The sequence below is a fragment of the Tachypleus tridentatus genome, chromosome 4 (genome assembly GCF_004210375.1).
Source record: "Tachypleus tridentatus isolate NWPU-2018 chromosome 4, ASM421037v1, whole genome shotgun sequence".
NCBI classification, from domain to species: domain Eukaryota; kingdom Metazoa; phylum Arthropoda; class Merostomata; order Xiphosura; family Limulidae; genus Tachypleus; species Tachypleus tridentatus.
The window spans coordinates 5,347,626-5,363,612 of NC_134828.1; the positions used below are offsets into that span (position 1 = coordinate 5,347,626).

General features: G+C 30.1%; 1 protein-coding gene across 2 annotated transcripts in view; it reads right to left on the minus strand.

Moving 5' to 3' along the window:
• The window catches only part of LOC143248484 (DENN domain-containing protein 1B-like), a 91,836-nt gene that overhangs the window by 31,388 nt on the left and 44,461 nt on the right, over positions 1-15,987 (minus strand). For both annotated transcript variants that reach the window (XM_076496890.1, XM_076496891.1), the window contains 6 exons: positions 13,149-13,210; positions 12,599-12,697; positions 8,716-8,766; positions 7,856-7,901; positions 6,206-6,307; positions 2,682-2,909 (listed from right to left, as the gene is read on the minus strand). In XM_076496890.1, coding sequence (XP_076353005.1) covers positions 2,682-2,909; positions 6,206-6,307; positions 7,856-7,901; positions 8,716-8,766; positions 12,599-12,697; positions 13,149-13,210 — 588 coding nt within the window. The remainder of the gene's footprint in view (positions 1-2,681; positions 2,910-6,205; positions 6,308-7,855; positions 7,902-8,715; positions 8,767-12,598; positions 12,698-13,148; positions 13,211-15,987) is intronic.

The following is a 15,987-nucleotide window of genomic DNA, read 5'->3' on the forward strand; positions in this document are numbered from 1 at the left end:
CATGACATTTACATTAAGCTCAATTAAGTAAACAATTATCTTATTGTTATATGCAGTAACTCGAAATGTTTTAATACTGGTGTATTAAAGTAGAAGATAGCAAACAAGTGATATTACTAGTGGTTGTTTTATTTGTGAAAAAGTTTGACACCGTTTGATCTTGGTTATGTACAGTTCCCTCATAATATGGCTTCAGCGAAAACAGTTTGGTCTCAATTTTACAGTGTATGTAATAGACTGAGTTAACTATTTCATGCACAAAATGATTAGAATATTATCTTTAAAATGTGAAGCAACTTTAGCTTCTCATGTTAAAGTTTCTCTATTTCAGCATCATTGTCAAGTGCGTGTATATAAATTAAAGGAAAAACCAAAAAAAACCCACAGACTTCAGGTTTTGTTAGTTTTATTTTTCCTTATATGACTGAATGTTAACCTTCATAATAGAAGTAACATTCACAGTAACTTATCCTTCATCAAAACACATACACTAAAAAAAAGATTTACAAGTAGAAATTTCTATCAATATAAAAAATGATGTTCAACAGTAGACTGCTTTCTGTTCTTGTTTTGTTAAAGAAAAGCATTAAATGTGCTATGTGCACTTGTTTGACTACCATGTGGAATCGAAACCTAAATATTAGCATTTATCTGTGATCTGACTCATATAAGTGGAAAGAGAAACCTAAGAACTATTACACAGAAGAAGCTAGTGCCAGTGGCACAACTAAGCATCATGTATTTGTTAAGCAACATTACATGTGGGCTCTTAAATTCTCTTGTTAAATATATAGTTTTAAACAGGGTACTGTATATTGGACTTTACCAAAAAGATAGGTGTTTAATTTTCTTACTTTCAACTATTTGGTAATGAATGGTTTTCATAAAAGAATCACATGACATTCGTTTCTAACAACATTTTATGCTCAATAACTTTCCTGAAACACAAACTGAAATAATACACGAGCATTAATAAGTTTGGTAAAAGTTCTCTGTCCTAATAAGGTCTGATAAAAGTTCTTTGCCCTAATAAGGTTTGATAAAAGTTTTTTGCTCTAACAAGGTTTAATAAAGGTTTTTTGCCCTAATAAGGTTTGATAAAGGTTTTTTGCTCTAACAAGGTTTGATAAAAGTTCTTTGCCCTAATAAGGTTTGGTAAAAGTTCTTTGCCTTAATAAGGTTTGGTAAAAAGTTCTTTGCCTTAATAAGGTTTGGTAAAAAGTTCTTTGCTCTAATAAGGTTTGGTAAAAAGTTCTTTGCTCTAATAAGGTTTGGTAAAAGGTTTTTTGCTCTAACAAGGTTTGATAAAAGCTTTTCTCTCTAATAAGGTTTGTTAAAAGTTCTCTGCACCAATAATGTTAGGTAAACGTTCTCTGGCCTAATAAGGTTTGGTAAAAGTTCTATGCCCTAATAAGGTTTGGTAAAAGTTCTCTGTTCTAATAAAGCTTGGTAAGAGATCTTTGCCCTAATAAATAAGGTTTGGCAAAACTTATTTTCCTTAATAAGGTTGGATAAAAGTTCTTTGCTCTAACAAGGTTGGATAAAAGTTCTTTGCTCTAACAAGGTTTAATAAAAGTTCTTTGTCCTAATAAGGTTTGGTGAAAGTTCTTTGCCGTAATAAGGTTTGAAAAAGATTCTTTGCCCTAATAAGGTTTGGTAAAAAGTTCTTTGCTCTAACAAGGTTTGGTAAAAGTTCTCTGCCCTAATAAAGTTAAGTAAAAGTTCTTTGCCTTAATAAGGTTTGGTAAAAAGTTCTTTGCCTTAATAAGGTTTGGTAAAAAGTTCTTTGCTCTAATAAGGTTTGGTAAAAAGTTCTTTGCTCTAATAAGGTTTGGTAAAAAGTTCTTTGCTCTAATAAGGTTTGGTAAAAAGTTTTTTGCTCTAACAAGGTTTGATAAAAGCTTTTCTCTCTAATAAGGTTTGTTAAAAGTTCTCTGCACTAATAATGTTAGGTAAACGTTCTCTGGCCTAATAAGGTTTGGTAAAAGTTCTATGCCCTAATAAGGTTTGGTAAAAGTTCTCTGTTCTAATAAAGCTTGGTAAGAGATCTTTGCCCTAATAAATAAGGTTTGGCAAAACTTATTTTCCTTAATAAGGTTGGATAAAAGTTCTTTGCTCTAACAAGGTTGGATAATAAAAGTTCTTTGCTCTAACAAGGTTGGATAATAAAAGTTCTTTGCTCTAACAAGGTTTAATAAAAGTTCTTTGTCCTAATAAGGTTTGGTGAAAGTTCTTTGCCGTAATAAGGTTTGAAAAAGATTCTTTGCCCTAATAAGGTTTGGTAAAAAGTTCTTTGCTCTAACAAGGTTTGGTAAAAGTTCTCTGCCCTAATAAAGTTAAGTAAAAGTTCTTTGCTTTAATAAGGTTTGGTAAAAGTTCTTTGCCCTAATAAGGTTTGGTAAAAGTTCTTTGCCCTAATAAGGTTTGGTAAAAGTTCTTTGCCCTAATAAGGTTTGGTAAAAGTTCTTTGCCCTAATACGGTTTGGTAAAAGTTCTTTGCTCCATACAGACAACTTTTTTTCCATCAACTATAAATCTTACAATTCAGGATGAAGGCATAAAGAATATAATTCAAAATTCCAATTTCTCATAACAATTATTCATTACAACAATTCTGATCTACAATGTGAACCAGTTAACAATTTGAGGAACTCTACATTTTTTTTTTTAATGGCACTAACCTGCTGGAAGATCTGTAAATGAAGCATTTTCTCCAGGAACTGCTGCATGGAGTTTGGTCGTGACTGAATGAAAGCATCTGGATCAAAACTAATTCTCTCTCCCATTTTCATCTTAAGAGCTTCTCTGTAACCTCCAATCAACTGTACTAATGCTCTTAGAAAGCCTCGAGCAACTCCATCACCTAGAGTGTTGCTGGGATTCCGGAGATTTCTCTTCAAATTAGACACCTGAATAAAATTTTATCATTGTTTTTACTTATTTGTACAACAATCTAAAGATGTGACAGTGTATACTGATTAATAAAATCTTACCATTGTTTTTACTTATTTGTACAACAGTCTAAAGTTGTGACAGTATATACTGATTAATAAAATCTTACCATTGTTTTTACTTATCTGTACAACAGTCTGAAGATGTGACAGTGTATACTGATTAATAAAATTTTACCATTGTTTTTACTTATTTGTACAACAGTCAAAAGTTGTGACAGTGTATATTGATTAATAAAATCTTACCATTGTTTTTACTTATTTGTACAACAGTCTGAAGATGTGACAGTGTATATTGATTAATAAAATCTTACCATTGTTTTTACTTATTTGTACAACAGTCTGAAGATGTGAGTGTATACTGATTAATAAAATCATACCATTGTTTTTACTTATCTGTACAAAAGTCTAATGTTGTGACAGTGTATACTGATTAATAAAATCATACCATTGTTTTTACTTACTTGTACAACAGTCTAAAGTTGTGACAGTGTGTACTGATTAATAAAATCATACCATTGTTTTTACTTATTTGTACAACAGTCTAAAGTTGTGATAGTGTATACTGATTAATAAAATCATACCTTTGTTTTTACTTATTTGTACAACAGTCTGAAGATGTGACAATAAAAAAGTAGGTTGAACACCATCCTGATTTTTTTTTGTAGATCATATTGAGAGATGTAAGAATATGTGGTAAAAATCTGAAAAGGCTGAATAACTGGTGACATGGTCAAACTGTGGCCTGAAGTAGGGCTATTTTTAGCTAAATCATAAAAAGTTGCATGCAACTACATTTGTTTGCAGGAGATCTAATAGACTTTTAACTACAACAATTGCTGATTTATCAACTGATATGTTATAAGAAATTTGAAAACAAAATTCAACTTTGTATCATATTAAGTCTTAGAGCTATGGCTTCTTAAATAAACCAATGTTTTTTATGATTTTGGGTTTTCAGGTGATTGTACAGCCTCACTATGCAAATCCTAAGAGATAAACTTGGTTTGAGACCATTTTTGAATTCTGTGAGATGAATTCAGTCAGTGTAGCAAATTTCAGCCTTCTACCACCATTACTCTTGCAGCTTTAAGCAGCCAAAGTTGCCCAAAAATGAATTTGCCAAAAAAAAACTAAATTTTACAGAGCTGTAAATCAGAAACTATTAGAGATATTGATCTAATCTTTGGCAATATTTCATTATATGGGTAGATGAGCACATGTGAATTTTTTTCAAGGCATTCTGAGGGAGTCACCTGGAAGTTTCCAAAATCTGGATGATATGACATGGAATGACCCCCACTGTCTTCAAGAATGCACATAAAAAGATGTTCACTTTACAGGAAATGTAGTCAAAAAGAATTCTTTGAGAATGAATTCCATTTATTGATACAATTCAGCCTTCAAGCTGGCTGGTATTTCAAATTTGCTTGGAAGTGTTAATTTCTTCTGAAGTCTTTTAATAATCCAAGAACGAATAGTTTTTCTTAATTAACAGAAAAAAACATTTTCCCTCTCATGAGCACACAGAAATATTATTGTACTATAATTCTGCTTACACATCTGGAATTGTATATGATCTTTAATATATTATAATCATGCTTGGATACTTCACCAACTTCAAGATCCTTCAGTTACAAAGCATGTACACCAATTTGTGAAATGAGCATAGCTGTGTTTCAGTGACTACAATATTTATTTCATGTATACATAAAAATTTACAAACCCAACAGAAGATCATCTGATTGCTGCGAGTCATCACAATTGGTAATAATGCAACATACAGGTTTGTTTGATACATTGGAATTTGATATTAAAAATCTGTTCTCAAGTAACTGGCTGCCACAACAGCTGTTAGTCTAAATGCTATCAATATTACAAGGAATTTAATTGTAGAAACTTTAACTGATTAGAGGATCTGAAGATGTAACAACAAAGACTTGATGGGAATCAAACACGTAACAATGCTTATAGAGGACAGATGCTTCAACTAATTAAGTTACTTTAACACTACAGGTTTAGGTTTCCATTTCAATGGCTATTACATTCAAGATCTAAAGAGACCCACATATTTTGTCAGTTGGCTTCTAAGGCTAACAATTCATTTATTACTATTTTTTTTGTAAGAGTTCACATTATGTGTGGTCCTCTAAGAACAGAAAATATTTCTACAGAACTAAAGAACTACAAGTTGGTAGGAGGCATTAACAGCATTTCCACACAAAGTTAGCATAAAATCTTGGAGACAGGGAATATCAGTAAATTAGAAAACAATTTAAAATACATGTCTATAGGAAAAATACATTTCAAATGGAATGATTTAAATAAGCATATGGACAACAACAACTATTTTAAACGCTTCTTGATGTTGTGTTTAATTTTTCTAAATGAGAAAGTTTCAAGACTGTATAAATTTCTACATTAATTTCCAAATACATATACTGGTATGGCATACCTTATTCTCCTAATATATCAAACATAGTGAACCAAATGTTCTGTTTCTGTTCTATTTTAAAACGAGCTAACTCCAAACTTAGTCCCATACCAGTTCAATCCTACACATTATCTGCTATTTCATGGAATGGGAGTATTAGACTATCAACTTGAGAGTAAGGTTACCTTTATGACTCCCAATTGAGCCAGGGGTACATCCAGTTTCCAGCTACTCAACATTTCCACTTGTCAGTTATACAAAATTTAGTTTGTGAGAGCAAATTTGGAACTTGCAGCTCAAAAGGAGTTAAAACATTGTACATATGCCTCCTAGTGACCATTCTAGCTGCTTACTGTGTATATCTGACCTTCATCTCTGACTGTTTATCTTTATTCATTTTGTGTCTTTCATATCTAACAGGTCATATTTGTTACATAGGTCCTTCTACACATGTACACAAAAAGTCATGATGATCATGTTTCAGTGTGTGTTCTACCCATTACAAACTTTGGAATATCACAATGGATACAAAGAGCCTTTATTACACATATGAATCCAAAGGGAAGCACAGACATCAAAATACAAGATGTCTGCACACAGCAAAAATGCACAACAAAACATGGTTTTCAAAGCTTTAAAAGATCGATTAGTGAAAATATCTCAAAGTTCATGTTAATATATATTCAACAATGCAGATAACATATATGAATTTTGCCAAACCATTACACAGTTACCATAGTTTAAATACATAAATAACAACTAGTACTGTTCTGTCTTTGCTAAGAATAGACAAAATACAATTCACAAGATTCCAACCTACTATTTCTGGAGGTAAAGTTTGGAGGTCATCAAAAGGTGTTTCTATTTTGTTGCTGTCAGCATTCAAGATTACTAATTCTCCCAGTTCAGCTTGCTTCACCCTCTAGAACCAAAACTATGGTCAATAAATTAAGTTGTTAAAGATATGAATATTACATCTTCCTTTAATTATTTATTGGTTTGACCTTTTCTGTGATAACCTAGAAATCAAATTACAGGGTTGGAAAACTTCTTACTAATCTAATGCTCTGTAGCCATTAAAACAGTAACCAAAGTTAACATTTTTTCACACATATAAAATGTTCTGGAAAGCAGCTGGCTATTGGAAGCTTTGAAGTTTTGACCCTCAAAATTGATTTACTGGACAAATCTGACACTTGCTATTTAAGTTTTAATGCAATGTCTCCCACACATTTTCAGTTGTTGTTTTAATCTGAACAAATATTCACATTCACTTTACCATCTCTTTGAACATTAGTCCTTGAAGAGATTGTCCATCTCTAAGATTGAGTAAACACTAATAAATTTCTAGAACACAACTAATAATTTACAAAGTAAGACAGTAACAATACTGATATTAACCCATTACATATATAATGTCAAATCTGTTTGCAAAGAATGAATGCAAGCCATAATTCATTAACATGATCAAAGTGCAATTACAAATTTATAGCAAAGTACAAGAAACATTTAATCTTGCACAATAGCACGATGCATAACATTAAATGACAGCATTAACCTGTTCAGTTTCCATAGACGAGATAACTCGTCCAAGCTGATTGGTAACACAGTGCTACGGACGAGTTAATTCATTCTCAATAATACCTAACTATGTCAGCACCATACATGCATTTGACCTACTTACAAATTGTTTCACTTTCAATCCAAAATGGTGTCACGAAAAAAGTTACAAAATGAAGAAGCATTAGAGTTGTATTGTAGCAGCTGAAATACTTGGCAGTCAACAGGTTAATATTGATCCTTCAGCTACATTTAGATATTAAATGACCAGTGAAAACTTACAGTTACAGATAAGTACACAGTGTAAAATAATTTAATGTTTTCATCTATTGAACCACGAGCAAAATTCTACATTCACAAATGTTGGACAGTAGTCCTAATGGCAGTAACATAACTTTATCACTAAGGTCCAATAAATATTCTCCTGTTGACTGTACATAATACAGAAATACCCCAGTATCAAAGTTTATTACTTTATAGATAGAAACTAACCTTGGATCTTCACAGAAATAAAAAATAAAACGTTTTCACATATTCTTTACAGGCAAAATTAACAATGAATGTGCACAGATGTAAAAGCTAAAATATTCATTTGTCTTATGCTTTATAATGTTTTTTTTAGTAAAATCTTGTTGAAATATACAGGTGTAAGCTTAACATATTATCAATAATGATTGGGTTAAGACACCAATACTAAAACAAAATGAAAATACAATCAGTGCAAAAATAATACAGAAACATATGCATACTTGGCTTGCCATTTATGTCAGTTTCTGAGAAAATTCTTATTTTGACTATACTTCAAGGATTCCCTAAATTTTAGAGTTTGTTATAATGCAATAGTTAGCAAATTAATTTTAAAATAATAACTTCTTAAAAAATAAAGAAATAGAAAGAAACAATAACTTACTGCCATTGTCACTGCAGGTACACCAATCAAAAAAGGCATAGGAGCACTAAACAATTTAAATTTAAGGTCAGTAGTTATTATAAAAATTCAAATCCATGCTAATGTTCATAATATACATTTTGTTTTTTGTTTTTTTAGATCATTATAACAAATATACACCATCTATAATAAAATGTCACCCCAAGTATAAATTATTATTTAATAAGTTTCTCTGTTATATTTTACTTAGAACACCATGTTATGTAAACTTAGATGAATGCACTCTGCAGTACACAATGTCTCAAGAAAAGTGTGGTATGTTTACCATTTCAGTTCTAAGTTATTTTCATAACCTTTATAAATAATGGGCTACAAAAATATACAAAGTAATTTTCAAACTAATGACATATAAAACATTTTTAATTTATTCCCTGTAAAGTAATTCTGATATTTCTGAATTATTCTGTTCAAGCTAAAGAAATGCAACAGATAAATATCAGAAGTTCTGACATTTATAGAAACTTAAATCACGTACTCCACTGTTTGCAGAGAACAAGAAAACTGTGATAAAATACTTGTAATAATTCCAAGAGTACATACTTATATGAATGTAAGTTTTCTTCTTACTTGTTTGGTGCTTTTCAAAGTTTCAGAAGAAATGACACACGTTTATACATGTATGTGTGTGTGTAAGAATAGAAACAGACAAACAAGAATGAAAACAAAGTAATTCCTTCTTGCTAGTTTTTAGTTTTGAAATTTTAATGTCATAAAATCAGGTAAGCTCTCTAGTAATCTTCAAACCACCCCTCTTTGTATAACTTTGTGTGTTTTTTAATTTTGTATTATCTCAAAAACCACAATGTAATTATTATACATACCTAAGGTAATCTAGGAGATGATTAGGTAGGACTGGTATAAAAATGTGTTGCCTGCATAGAAATGTAAACATCAGATCATACATTTAAATGGCATAAAAGGAATTCCTTATCAAAATACGTGTTCATAATACATGCTAAAAATACATACATCAGTTTGAAGACCACTAATTTAAAGATCTCTTCACATTTCGTTATACTTTAACACAATAACATTAAAAGAATTACAGCTAAAAGTTTCTGTATTTCTTTATTTTATGACAGTGTACTGTCTGGCAGGTATAATTGAATGGCAGTTACTGATGAAATAAAAACATAATATTTACTGTAATAATATACAAGTTAAGTATCGAATATGGATAAAAGTATATAAACGAGTACATTCAGAAGTAAAATTGAAACTACACAAAGTTATTAATACACACTAAATAATCTACAAACAGTGTACTATGTTATAACAGTAAAAGGAACAAATATCAAATGAAAATATGCAAAGTATGGTGTGTTAAACTTAAATAATAAAACTACAGTTATACCATGATATAAAGTCAACCTATGTTACAATGCCATGTTTTATAGGGTCACAATTCTTCAAAGTAGGTGAAAGTAACTTGTTGGCAATAAATTTCAACAATAAATAAACAGCTCACAATCCACTTGTTTTTTTCTTTTAATATTCAAAAAAAGTAAAATTTATATACAAATGTTCATTACACAGTTAATCACCACAGATAATTATCTCTTTTCATCAAAGTCCACACAGGTTAGCTCAGTTACTTCAGAATCAAATTGACAAGTAAAATATTATTCCCTATTCTGTTATTACAACATAGCCTGTGATTACTACCTTTAAAAGTCCCCACTATACACACTTCATGACTAAACTGTGTCATAACTATATATTGCATCTCAAATAACTCACTTCAACATTCACACAATATGAGCTAAATAATACTCTGATATTAAACTTAAAATGAACAGTCATATGCATATATATATAAAACATGCATATTAAAATGGTAAAGTTGAAAGTTTCCTACTTGGAATGTGAATTCTGATACAGCAGTTGCCTCAGAACACTGGTTCGAGACACATTCAGGAAAGATTATTTTTTCTTCTAATGTTATACTGGTACCTTCTAGTGGTCATCCTATCTCTGAAGACCAGCTGAGCTGAATAGATAATAAACTATGCCACCACTGGCTAAGAAATTGGATGTGTATGTATGTGAGTGTCTTGATGGCAGGAGGGATTAGATTACATTGACTGAGTTCCCTTTGACAAAGGTTAGAAATGACAGTACTCAGTGATGTAATATTATAACAATTATGGCTAGAATATGTCTTCTCAAGATTCTGTCAGGGTAGTTTATGAAGCCATAACATGGTTATGCTGAACATCTATTCAATTAAAATTATAATCTCTTTACATCTGTTTTCAGTATTCCTGTAGATACAACCTAAGTTCTTATTTGTCTTACCACTGCCAACAGCAAACTGTTTGGATGGATTAGCCCCATCATCAGAGATATCCTTTGCTGTGGTTTTAAGAGACTTGCATTAAAAATTTTATTAAACTATTTTTTATGTTACACCACTCAGTATAACACAAAACCTTAACTAATAATACACATCTTAATAGTATACAAGTTTTACAATCTTAATTTAATAAGACAATATTTAAAAGAAATCTGAATTTCTACTAATGTTAAACATTTTCTCTAGACATCTCTTCATTTTTCTTTATCCACCACCCCTAAAATAAGTACAAAATTAAATATAAATTACTCTCTATAAAGAAGTTGTTTCTGAGATATACCACATTTTCTTGTTTGGCTACAGAGCTATCAAATAAAAAAATAATCCCTCCTGCCACATCCACTCTTCCAGATATTAATAGTTCTCTCTAACATTTAATTGTATATCACCTATAACAAATAAAAAAATAATCAAGGTTTTCATATGTCAAATGACATATTGTATCACATTATGTTCTGAAAGGTTAAAATTTAATTTCACTGAGAGTACCAATATTCATTCCTGTGGAAAAGTTAATGACTAGCTTGAATGAATTTCTTTCTAGCTCTTGTTGCATAGTTACAAAGAAAAATTCTGAGATTAGTGAATTTGTATAATTTTCGAATGCTATTAGTCTATATTGTTTGATTCATTACTTATTGAAATAAAAAGTAGGGTTAACTCTCTTCAATAATCGTGAATAAAAAACTGGTTAATTATTTTAATTCTTGTCTTCAATGTTTATAGTTTGTGTATAACTGTAAAAGTAACTAAAATGTAAAAATATAGATCTCTTTAGATTAGTTAAGATTAAGTAAAATAAATAACAATATTTGTAAAAGTAGGTAAAATGTAAAAATTTGAAAGTGTAACACTCAAAATATCAAGTGAAAGACCACCAAATTTTATGGAGATATACACACTATAATGAAAGTTAGAAGTACTAAATCTAAAAAGATTTTATATTAGTACAAACAGGTCAGGTGTTTGGTCAGATAAATAGGACCTGTATTGAGAGAGTTAAAAAGAAAGTTACAGTACTTGTCTGAATCTGCTACATTCTAATCCAAGTTTGCACATTAAATTAGCTGTTTAAACAGTTGTTACAGTCCAAGTCCAAGACTTCCTGTCATTACCTGTTTAAACAGTAATGTTACAAATCAAATTCAAGACTTCCTGTCATTAGCTGTTTAAACAGCTATGTTACACATCAAGTCCAAAACTTCCAGTTATTAGCTGTTTAAACAGATATGTTACAGATCAACTCCAAGACTTCTGTCAATAGCTGCTTAAACAGTTATGTTACAGATCAAGCCCAAGACCTCCTGTCATTAGCTGTTTAAACAGCTATGTTACACATCAAGTCCACAATTTCCTGTCAGTAACTGTGTAAACAGATATGTTACAGATCAAGCCCAAGACCTCCTGTCATTAGCTGTTTAAACAGCTATGTTACACATCAAGTCCATAACTTCCTGTCAGTAACTGTGTAAACAAATATGTTACAGATCAAGTCTAAGACTTCCTGTCATTAGAAAGAACAAGCATAATATTCTGATTTTATTAAAGAATGAAGTAAATCTTCCATACTTTGAAGACTTCACTACTTTTGTTAGTCCATACCTAGGTCAGTAAGGTGTAGTCAAGAGGTTTCTCTAAGTTATAAAAAGAGTAATAGAAAATTACAATCTAATTTGATTCACATTAAGACATACTTATTTTCAAAGGAAGATTATGATACTATGACCCTTTTTTTACTTTGTAAAATGTGGTCAGATGTACACACAAAAAAACTTAAACAATGTATAAGTAAGTTTTAACTCTCACTTACATAGTATAAGTAACATATCTTACATCCATTCTGAATCTTGGATAGGAATTAAAATAAACTTGAACAATACATAAATATTTTTTAACTCTCACATCATATAAACAACATATCTTGCATCCATTCTAAATCTTGGATAGGAATTAAAATAACATTCAGAAAGTTAAAAATGGTAGATTACAATTCACACTTTAGTGTCAGATGCATACACACACATTTTTTCATGATACATCAATATTTATTTTAATGGAAAAACTTTTGAAGACATTCAATGTTAAATACATAGATGTTTAACATTTGATCTGTAAATACCTGAGGACTAATTGACTTCTCTACTTCAAACCAAAATATTGTAGCCTTACAAGTATTCTAATTAATAACTCATATCAATTTTTTTATAATGATTAAATTAGTGTTAAAATACACAGCAATAATTTACGATAAAAAATACACAACTAAACATAACAAAAACATATTACTGCTATCAGAACAGAATATCAAGTAAAAACTCAAAATATTGGTGTACAAGTTAGCTACATACCAGTTCATTGGGTATATCAAAGCATTAGCAGCTTGGACACACGAACTCAAACGGTTCAATTTGTTTGAAGTGATGAGTATACGCCGTTCATGAAGCATACTGATTGAATAACACCAAAAAATAACAGGATAAGCCTTCAGAATTAACTTAACTTAGTATTAATATACTGAACATGTGCATAATTTAACCAAAAAAAAACTCTTGGGCACACATCTCAAATTACTAACTTAAAAGTAGCGAGCCTACAAGCAATTTTAACTCACCATTACAAAGATACAGTTAGCAATTAATATAATTAACAACAGGAAAAATCACTGCAATTCATTTTAAGTCACATCAAAATTTGCAAATTACACAAAACATTTTAATTTGTTACAATCTTCTTGGTTTTGTTTTATTTAAGTACAACATACTTATTGTACCATACCCCACAGACATCAGTTGACAGTCAAACGACAAATTCCTTTTAATGAATCACAAAGAAAACATCAAATAATTACAAAACACTTCATAGAATCAAAGTTTCTTTCCCTTTAGACAGCTTTCTTACCTTGCAAAAATAATCGTCATGTTTGTAACATCGATGGCATTAACGTACTCAGCTAAATTCCTCTGTAAAGACAGCAGTAATTGATCCAACATGAATGACAAAAAAATAATATTTTTTCTAATGATTATTCTAGACATGAACTTCATAAACAGACCTTTTAAAAAAAACAATAAATACTTTATTTAAAAGAAATAATCAAAGTCAGCTTTGACAAAGAAAGAATCATTATAAAGGAAGATTTTTAGAAATATTAATATTTGTTTACCATGAAAAACCTATTCTACTGTTCTAAAATGTATTTAATGGAATCTAACTTTTTGGAGTAAGAATATATGAAATAACATTCTATGTTTTCTTGTTATTGATAAACAAACTTATAACAGACAGAATATATGAAGTTCTTATCAACAAAAAGAAATAAAATATATAACTTTTCTGGTTTTTAAAATGTGTAAATTAACCAAAAGATGAAAGGGTAGTGATTTTTTCCTAAAAGTTTTTATTCAACATGAAGTGAATAGCAAATATACCATAGCTTATTCATGCAAACATTATCAAGTGATTTTGGGTAATTATTAAAGAGTACGGAACACTGTATTTGCTTCTGTATGCAGGAAAAATATTCTTGTGAACTAGAGAAATGACACAAAATTACCTTACAGACTATCAGTTACACATTCACCCTTGGTGTCAGTAAAATTAATTAATAATTAGTACAATATTACAAAAACGTGGTTGGAAAAATGTACTTTCAATACAAGAAGAATACGATGCTGTTTTTTTACTTAACACTTTTGCTGTGGGTAGCTTAGTCACAACCGTTTACAGTCACATTAATAATTCCTTCAAACTATTTCATTATCAATATACTTATGAATAAACTTGATATCAGCATGCAAATAATAAATCAAATTTCAATATGTTTCAATTTCTTAATTTTAATGGTAAATATTTTAATAAATCCTTAACTTCCCATTGGTTAAAAATCATGACATTTAATCACACCATGTTATCTATCCTCTATTTTATTATCACCCACCTCTGAAGTCTAGAGTTGATTATAAATTATTCATTACAGTATAGACATTACTGAGGAAAAGTCCAATTTTTATAGCCTTTACTTTTCCTTTTTGACAGAAACCAATTATAAAGTCAGACCCACTTGCCACACTCACCTATCACATCATAATTTGCCAATAATAGTCTTTGGTGTTTTCTATTACACTATTTATAACCAACAAAACATTTTAATTCTCCAAATGATATATACTGCCACGATGTTCTCAATACAGAGATTTAGTTATTTCATCTACACAGTGAAAGTTGCTCTTGCTAAGGGAATTATTTTAAAATACTTATGCCTTTGTTAGAAAGCCAATTAAATAACTATAATTATAGGACATAATTGGCTTTGTGCATGTTATTATTCTATGTTTTTATGTCCATTCTTTACAAATAAAACATAGACCAGAAAACAGCAAAAAAATGAGGCCAAATATATATACTGAATTTCTCGTTATAAAAGTGATTAGAAAGAAAAAAGTAATTTAATTTTTGTTCAGATTTTTTGTGGCAGTTACAAGGTCAGTCAAACTGACCCAGTCTATACAGAACTACGGGAAAGAAATTAACAGATAAAATGCATTTATAAAGTTTTACTATAAAAACAAATATACATAAAAACATTTGATATACAATTAGCAAGTTTAATAGGTTATGCAAATGAAATTTGAAAGCTGTAAAACAGATAAAAGCATCTTTATTTTTAACATGAAAGTCATCTTGAATTCAATTTAACATTCTGACCCCAAATATTCACAAACGTTTAGGAAAAACACTTAACTGATGTTCTGATTTTTTGTGTAACATTTAATAAATCCTGTCATGTTTCATGAAAATGCACGTTGAACAGTAACCCTATAATGACAATGCCATTTTGAAACTCCTTTCTGTGCATCACCGAGTAACATGCAAAATTTAATTAAATCACTTTACTGTAAAAGTATTTTAAGGAAATTATTATTCTAAAGTACACTCTATTACAAATTTCTATATAATACAAGTTTTTACTCCTTTATTTCAAAAGAAACCTTCAGCACATGTCACAACCTCAGTTAAAAATATCAACTTCAGAGCTGATATAGCAGAAACAAGAGTGAGACTGTAATTGCCCTCCTTCAGTCAAAGTACAACCTTTAACTTCTTTAAAAGCAATTGGAGTACATTCTAAGAACCAGAGTCAGACAAAAACATTTGTAAAAATTCTAGGGTTGAAGATGAACCATGCTTACTTTCAAAATGGGTATGTTGCTAAGCAACAGTTTTAGATTGAATGGCTTGCTTATTAACAACAGAATGAGAAGATTTCATGCTATTTGTTGAATCTAGGCCAAAAATGTTAGCAGTGTATGGGTTTATTTATACATGTGAAGTAGCAAATAAGGTTAGTCCATTGTCACGAAAATCAAATATGAAATCTATGAGAGATTAGGTTGTCCAGAAATAAGTGTCATTTTGAACTTCAAAGTTTGGAAAAGTATAAACCAGTGTTGTAAAACATGCTTTAACCACAGTAAGTACCATTTACTTCAACACACTTCTGCCAATGTGTAACGATGCTGTTTATACCCCTGCTGTAGAAATCAGAGTTTCTATGGTGAAGGAACTCCCTTGAAAGCTTCTTTTGCAGCTGTCTGGTTTGAAAGCATTTATTGTTCAAAAAGTTTTCAAGTCTTGAAAATGTGAAAATCTGTAGGGGTAAGGTCTGGGAAACAAGGTGATTGAGGCAGAATCTCAATTCCCAATTCATTAACTTTTTGAAAAATCATCCTTGACAGGT